Source organism: Musca vetustissima, unplaced genomic scaffold (assembly GCF_032173495.1).
Source record: "Musca vetustissima isolate MV318-11 ecotype Yass unplaced genomic scaffold, APGP_CSIRO_Mvet_v1 utg10898, whole genome shotgun sequence".
In the NCBI taxonomy this organism is placed as follows: Eukaryota; Metazoa; Arthropoda; class Insecta; order Diptera; family Muscidae; genus Musca; species Musca vetustissima.
In genome coordinates, this window is record NW_026883304.1 from 258224 (window position 1) to 267264 (window position 9041).

Here is a 9041-nt window from a genome sequence, read left to right on the forward strand (position 1 = left end):
CCACTTAATTGGATAACAGGTTCCCAAAGTCGGCACCATGTTTTATAATTGTAATATTTTAATAAATAATATTATTTTATATAACTTTTTCAATACAACACTGATGGAAACGTCCCATAGTAATAATTTATTATTGCAAATAGCAGAAAAATCGATTAAATATATAATAATTTAATCTACTTTAATACAAATTAATTAAATAAATGTGTATTCCATCGAGGAGTAAACAAAATTTCGAAACAGATAAACCTAAATACAATATCGTGGAAAAGATGCACTTGGAATGTTGAAACGTTTAAAAAGCGAAAATTCTTAAAGTGCCGCCTATTGGTGCACTTACCCTATATATGGAAAATATTTATAATTTTTGTTTTTTCAATTATGGGTGAAAATACCTCAGCAATGATTTCTCAAAATTTGATCCAAATATGTCCACTATTGAACATTTTACAGCATTTTTATTCGAAAAAAGGTACAAATGTACCCGGTTATTGACTTCGAAAGGCTTCGAAGTAGAAAACCAGTAGAAGTATGTGAGAAAATATCAATTTATAATGGCATGGATAATATCAAATCAATTCTTTGAGTAGAAGAAAATCGATTTTATAGAAAAAAATATCAGTCGAAACAAAATGGTCAGCATAGGTTGACCAGTATAAGTCTATAGCACACAGCTAGGATGTTGCTGATCAACTCAATTTTTTTACTACTGTGCGTGCTAATAACGTGACCACCACTGCATATCCAATTTCGGCGCCTGACTGAATTGCGTGACCACATTTTCCGCATGTGTGTAAAAAGAAACATTATAAATCGATAAGGGAATATCATTCGAAGGTTGGAATCCCATATGTTGGGAAGCTTGGGATCTGAGTGTCCTAAAAACGTAGCATTATATCCTGCCCATCAATTCCACGCATATCATTGCAATGCTTCAATTCACACAATATGCAATTGGTGTTTTTAAGAAATATTTAGAACTCGTACTGGGATTTCCATAAAATTATTCATACTTATACTGATTGCATCAACGTTTGTTAAACTACTTGTTGCTTCTCACTAAATCTGAAGCAGGTACGCTTCTGATACTTCATAGAATTACTTACCGATTGTTGGGGACGCCTACCGCGTGCAACTCCATCTCCACCATGTTGAACTTGGCTAGAACTCGCTCGTCCACGGGACCGACCTACACTTCCCGAAGGCTTATCCATCTTTTTCTCGAAGTAATGTAATTTTCTTACAGAATCTTAAAGGCGAATGTGCAAGAACTGTATTTTTTCCATAAAGAGAAGCTGACTGACGCCTGGTTGGTGTCAAATTACCGTTATGTCGCACTATAATATAGAATAGCTATCCACCAGCCAGCAAATACTAGAATGATTTTTTGAACAGACGCGCTTTCTAGGGTTACCCGAGTTCAAATAAATCAGGTTGTTGCCAAGTTTTTCTTTTACTGATATATTCAATATTTAATTTTACAATAAATCTTGTTCATTCTGTTTATATGTTGAGTTCTTAATTAAACATATTTTTATATTTTTGGAATAATGTATTTATGAACGTAAAACATATGATTACAATACACTCAAAGAAAAGAGTGTATAATTCAATATTACATGCAATGTTTACATATCCGACATATCTTGTATTCCACAGCTACAGCAACATTTAAATGTTGCATCTAACGTGTTTTATGAAAATCGTTATATAAATTTACATAGAAAAAGGGCGTTTACATTGTACCGGATTTGGTTAGCCCAGTGGGTTTAAATTGTCAGTTCCATTGTAGGTATGTCAAATAAATCCTCATAAAGTAGGTTAACCCCGTAAAAATTCCTAATGTAAATGCCGTTAAAGGCTATGAGCGCACTTAAGGGCTATACAGAATGCTCGCGTTGACCCATCCGTCGCGTTATATGTTATCGAAAATACAACAACCACAAGGAAACGATAACACAAAAGCATATCGTTTCCTTGTGGTTGTTGTATTTTCGATAACATATAACGCGACGGATGGCTCATCGCGAGCATTCTGCTTAGCCCTTTACATACAATAGAAAACATGGTTGTGTAACTAGGTTGGCGTTTTAGTGCGTCATTTATTTATGTTTAGTAAATGACGCAAAATTGTGCTAAATCCGGATTTTTCTATTGTATAAAAATCCGTTTTAAGCCTTATAGCCTTACATTGTACCGGATTTCATTAACCCGGTGGGTTTAAATTGTCAACTCCATTGTATATATGTCAAATAAATCCTCATAGAGTAGGTTAACCCAGTAAAAAGTTCTAATGTAAATCCCGTATTAAACATTTTAAAAAGAAATCATAACAAAAGTATATATATGTATATATAAATGTAACTCATGTTTTAAATTGCACGTTTAAATGTGTATAATTTATTTAATGACAATTGAAACCCACTGGGTTAACGATATCCGGTTAAATGTAAACGTACTGTTATTGTACAAAGTAAAATGACCAAAAACACATATTATTCAACGAAAATAATTGATTTATTCTTTATGGTTTCGCCTAATTTTGTAATCTTAAATTTATTGGTGTTGCATAACTATAGACGCACTTTTACAAAATTAGATAAAACTATGTTTGAAAACTTAAATAAAATAACTTTAATAAATAAGTGAGGCCCTAAGGGCTAAGCAGAATGCTCGCGTTCAGCCATCCGTCGCGTTATATGTTATCGAAAATACAACAACCACAAGAGAACGATATGTGTTTGTGTTATCGTTTCCTTGTGGTTGTTGTACTTTCGATAATATATAACGTGACGGATGGCTCAACGTGAGCATTCTGCTTAGCCCTTTATACTGTCTATCAATTTGTTTCGCAAATCTTCATCGATTGACCGCCATTTATCGATAATTACTTCTTTGAAGTTAAAAACTGTTTGGTATTGGAGGTTTTCCGCATAGACACGACGAGTCCAGATTCCCCCCTATGTTCTCGATTGCATTCTAGTCGGAAGAACATGCGGACCAGTTCATACTTTGAATATTTTTTGATTTTAACCATTCTAAATTATGGCTACTTTTATGAACTGACGCATGTCCATTAAGGAACCGACACCGAAATTTCATTTTGAGAAATTTTCATTTGGAAAAAATGAAAATTTCATTTTGAGTGGTTCCTTCGGCATGAGGTTAACCTACTTCATGAGGATTTATTTGACATATATACAATGGAATTGACATTTTAGACCCGAAATCCGGTACAATGTAAACGTACTATTACAAAAAGAATACATTGTCAACAAAATTTTGGAAAACTTTATATCGTTTTATTCACGGCCTATAAATAAGGTCACCAAGGGAGACCAGCTGATTATCTATACCTCTCAAGTTTGCTGTCAAAATGCATTATTGTGAATTGACTTCCATTATGAAAACGTAAACAAAGTCGACATTTTTGACATTAGACTTGAGAAAAAACAGATGTTTTCAGATTTCGATTGCTATCTTGGTGACCTTATTAATAGATCTTGGTTTTATTTGTTTATTTATACGACAATGTATTTTCTGTTGTTGTCTTGTGCGGTGTACACACTATCATTTTTGAATGGCACTCTTGCCCAAATTTTGCTTGTTTGATAGTGTGGCCTCACATGATTGTCATTCATCAGGCAACCACAAAAATATTTATGGTTGTTGGACAGTCAGTAATCGATAAAAAAGTTGACAGTCAAAAATGATAGTGTGTACACCGCTTTATTAAATGAAAGTCAGCTAAAAATGCAACATCACTGAACATTAAAGGGCTAAGCAAAATGCTCGCGTTGAACCATCAGTCGCGTTATATATATGGAAACGATATGCGCTTGAAGTCGATGTACGCTGCGCTTCGAAGTTAAATATATTTTAACTTTTTGCGTGCGTTGACGTGATAACAAAGAACGCTCAACGCAAACATTCTGCTTAGCCCTTTATTATTAGTTCATGGTCATGATCCAATTAACAGGTCGTGTTAGAGGAGACATGATTTCACCCGAACTGTCAAAATTTGACTTAATCTTGTGAAAACGTAAATAAGAAAATTGACAGTTTGAGGGATTATAGGGCTAAGCAGAATGCTCGCGTTGAGCCATCCGATAATATTCGCCTCTTAAGGGCTAAACAGAATGTTCGCGTTGAGCGTTTTTTGTTATCGCGTTAACGCACGCAAAAGTTAAAATATATTTAATTCCGAAGTGCAGCGCACAACAACTTCGAGCGTTTGTGTTATCGTTTCCTTGTGGTTGTTGTATTTTCGATAACACATAATGCAACGGATGGCTCAACGCGAGCATTCTGCTTAGCCCTTTACACGACCTGTTATGCCATGTACAGACGAGCGTTGTTCGCTCTCTCATTCGTTGTTCGACCCTAAATTATGAAGTAATTACTTAGTTCCCCATACAAAATTGTCTGAGCGAACACCGACTTTTGTACGTTGTTCAATTCCAATCACTCTCTGAATCACAAAGAATTTTGTCCCATCTCTAACAATTGAGAGAATTTATCGAAAAAAAATTAATTTTGACAACATGAAAAAAATTTAAAATTTTCAAACTTTTTCAGTAAAATTGAAAATGATGAATGAAAAGTAACCACAATTCTAGTTTTTATATATGCAGAAGGATGTAAATTTTGTTGTCTACATAATGCAATGTGTCTACATAATGCAATGTATTGAAACAACAATATTTTCAGAAAAAATGGAAAACATGAATTAAAAGTAAAGAGATAGGGGTTGATATTATAGTCAGGAGAAAGAGAATTATTTTTTCTATTTAGATCCATATGTGATTCACGCAAATATGTTACAAATTTGGTGTGAAACAAGAAACAAACGGTTTGAAATAAAAAAAAATCTGATGACATGAATTAAGAATAGTGTTGTATGAACGGGTTAATTCATATACGTAATTCTGAGAGCGAACTACGTTGTTCGAATGCCCGTCAGAACATGGCATTAATTGGATCATGGTTCATGGCCTTATCGGACGACTTTATTATGGGTCATGATGCAATAATAAGGTGATGTATCAAAACAAAAACATTTTTTTTGTCTCGATTATCTGTCAAATTTTTCCTTATAATATTTCAAAAATATGGCAGCATTGCACATCGAATTCAAAAAATTCGATTAATCGATTAGAAGAAAGTCGGCTTACGTGTCCCTATTCCGAACTCGATTGAAAACGTTTCCTCTGACCCTTCAAATGAGCTCCCAAACAGTTCGGAATCCCGTATCACAAATTATCCATAGTAAGGAAGATGTTGAAGATGAGGAACCAAAAAAGAAGTCACGGGAAGATTGGCGGAAAGCAAAGGAACTAGAAGAAGCGCGTAAGGCTGGTACTGCACCAGCTGCTGTCGATGAAGAAGGTCGCGATATCAATCCTCATATTCCGCAGTACATATCAAACGCTCCTTGGTATTATGGAGCGCAGGGTCCAACACTAAAACATCAACGACCTCAAAGAAATGAAGATAGAGGGGATTTAGAAAAACGAGCGCCGAAAGGAGTTGATACTTCCCGTCTGGTTACTAAATTCCGTAAGGGTGCATGTGAAAACTGTGGAGCCATGACGCACAAACGAAAAGATTGTTTAGAAAGACCAAGAAAAGTTTTAGCGAAATTTTCAGAGTCAATTGTAGTTCACGACGAATTTATTGTTAAGGATGAATCTGTAAATTACGATGAAAAGCGCGATCGTTGGAGCTCGTATGATCCCGCCTGCCACAGGGAAATTATAGAAGAGTACGAGAAGGTGGAGGAAACAAAGCGACAATTGAAAGCAGAAAAATTAAAGAATGGTATGCAGCCGAAACCTTAAAGGGACCCCCCCCCATTCTCGGGGTCAAAATTTTTGTTGATATAATTCGAATCTACACTGATTAAAGAATGCCCCTACAAAATTTCAAGTGAAAATCTCAAGAACTCTTGAAGATATATCCGATTTATTGTGTCAGCATCAAGTGACGGCTGAAGGGCTTCACAAACTTTAAACGCGCTTTTCTCTAAACATTTTTTTGCGAATGGCGGGCACGGTAACTCAAAAACTAATAATCCAATCGGTTCCAAATTTTGCAACGTTTCTCTGGGATTGTATAGCTCTCGTATGAACTAGGATTAAGCCAATCGGAATAAATATCTTCCTTATTTTTTAACTTGGTTTTTGGTAAAAAATCGGCGATTTTCCAAAAATATTTTTTCAAAGATCCACCATTTTGTAATTTTAGAGCGAAGTCAATAATCCTAGTTCATACGAGAGCCAGACATGTACTCTTTCTAACACCGTTGGAATTTTCGGATTCCGATGTTGCAATAAGGAGTTATCATGCCCGCTATAAAAAATAAGGACTTTTCTTCAATTGCAAAAAACAACAACAAAACAATAACAAAAAATTTTTGTAAACTATTTTCTCTTTTAAATTTTCAATTATATATGTGCAAAGTTACAAACCTTAACAAGCATTGATATTGATTTACCAGCCCATTGAAAATCTAGAAGAATTAAAATTGAGAAGGGGGGGGGTTCCCTTAAAGTTGCTCAAACATTAATTTTATGTTATCTTCTAGATCCCGACGCCGAGTTATCAGACGACAACAATGAAGACAAATATGTCGATGAAGTTGACATGCCCGGAACAAAAGTCGATTCAAAACAGCGCATTACAGTACGTAATTTACGTATTAGAGAAGATACAGCAAAATATTTAAGAAATTTGGACCCCAACAGTGCTTACTATGACCCTAAAACTAGATCTATGCGAGATAACCCAAATCCCAAAGTACCAGCTGAAGAGTAAGAACGTTGTAGATCTCAATTACAAATAGAAATAATGTTATTTTTTATTTTCAGGGCTGAATTCGCGGGTGAGAATTTTGTTAGATTTTCCGGCGACACAACTAAACACGCCACGGCTCAATTATTTGCATGGGAAGCACATGGTAAAGGCGTAGATGTGCATTTGCTAGCGGAGCCCACAAAATTGGAGCTACTACAAAAAGAATACGAGAAAAAGAAGGAACAATTTAAGTCTAGTGTATGTTTATTTTTTTCCAATATTATTTTCTCCTATTAATGGAGGGTATGTATGTTCTTACACTTTCTATTTACAGACTAAGGAACATATTGTTGAAAAATACGGTGGAGATGAACATTTGCAAGCGCCTCCAAAATCATTACTTTTGGCACAAACGGAAGAATATATTGAATATTCAAGAAGTGGTAAAGTTATTAAGGGCATGGAAAAGCCCAAAGCCCGTAGTATATATGAGGAAGATGTATTGATCAACAACCATACAACCATTTGGGGAAGTTATTACAATGGAGGTCACTGGGGCTACAAATGTTGTAAATCGTTTATAAAAAATTCTTATTGTGTTGGTATGAAGGACCCTGAAAAAATATCCGAAGCATCTGTCACGGTAGCATTAATAGAAAAAGTCGATGATTCAATCATTAGTCCGAAAATACCAAATGACAATGAAAAGGAGCAGTCGGAGAATTCGTCTTCGTCCAGTTCTAGTTCGTCGTCGGAAGATGAAGAAGAATTACAGAAGGCCGCAGAAGAAAACAAAAAAGTTAAAAAGAAAATGAAAAAGAGAGAGAAAAAGCGCATCAAAAAGATGCGAAAAATGGAAAAGAAGATAGCCAAGTCCAAAAAACGCAAGGAGGAATCGAAATCCCATGAAGTATTCAGAAAAGACAAAACCGAAATGGATGATGATAGAAAACGACCTTATAATAGCATGTACGATGTTAAAGCCCCTACAGAGGAGGAAATTGAAGAATGGCAAAGAAAGCGTAGAAGGGATGAAGACCCAATGTTGCAGTTTATGGAATAATAAATTGATAACGTTTGAAACACGAACAATGGTAAATGTTCTTGTTCAGTCATTCACATGGATATTTACCCTATAGATATTTAGGCTCGACATAAGACCTCATCAGGGGGTATTGTAATATAATAATGAAATCCATAATGTTTATTTTTTGTCGCATAGTCGCAAATACAAACGAGTAATCTATAACACGCGTGATGATTCTTTGACCTAGCTCAAATATTTCATACATTTATATTGTTTATTGTTTTATATTGTTTAAAGTTTAAGGTGAGGATGGAGACCCGGTCTGTGATCGTTTTGAAATGTTTACCATATATACGGTATATTTTTTCCGCCATTGCATTTTCTCATTATTTTTAAAATTCACTAAGGCAATATGGGTATCAATATAAAGGGGTTGAAGGCCCGGGGAGCAAATTATGACAGTCGATACCGAGTGAGCCAAGATCTATTAATAAGCCAAAGTGAGCTGTTTTTTGTCAAGTCTAATGACAAAAATGTGGACTCCTATCATGAATAATAGAGTAACTTCGGGTAATGTGGACCACTATTTTCTTTTTTTAATATTGTGGGCGTAACAACGGTTAAAAATAAAAACAAATTGTTTTCACAAGATAGTAGATTTGTTGGCTAACTATATTCCATGTCAAACATTATACATATTTGTCCATAAAAATGTTATTGCATTATGTTTCAAAAAACTTTAAGCTGCGAATAAAAATAACTTGGCGGGTAATGTGAACCAGTATGTGTGAGCAATGAGGATCACTATGTTAAAGTTAGGTTGTGAATTGTTTATGATAAATTTCAATTTATTGCACTCTTCGGTAACAATGAATGCAAATATATATGGATTCATGTTTTGGAATAGCCCCCATTTAAGGGTACCGCCCCATTTGCGGTATTTTGAAGGTCCTTGCTTCATTATCCAACCGGGGCACCTATAATTTCGCATATCGAGTTTTCAGAGGATAGAATACCTCCTCGCATATTAAATGAGCCCATGTTTCGAACTCGTCCTCTTGTAAAGGTCCCACTTTTTATAGTGGTCCACATTACCCGACATTGAATATTTTTATTTAAAAATAATTTTTGGCTTCAAAAAATAATAAAAAATTTAAAAAATCACCGATTGTAATTACAGCTAAACGTATGTTTTTGTTAAAGAAAACAATAAAACCAC

The 9041-nt window shown here is 34.8% G+C and overlaps 1 protein-coding gene across 1 annotated transcript; it reads left to right on the forward strand.

Moving 5' to 3' along the window:
* Positions 1 to 5222: 5222 nt before the first annotated feature.
* LOC133330165 (pre-mRNA-splicing factor Slu7) lies at positions 5223 to 7858 on the forward strand. The gene is made up of 4 exons (XM_061538636.1): positions 5223 to 5820; positions 6587 to 6812; positions 6870 to 7053; positions 7130 to 7858. Exons 1-4 carry the CDS (start codon positions 5223 to 5225, stop codon positions 7856 to 7858), a joined length of 1737 nt encoding a protein of 578 aa, XP_061394620.1.
* Positions 7859 to 9041: the final 1183 nt, after the last annotated feature.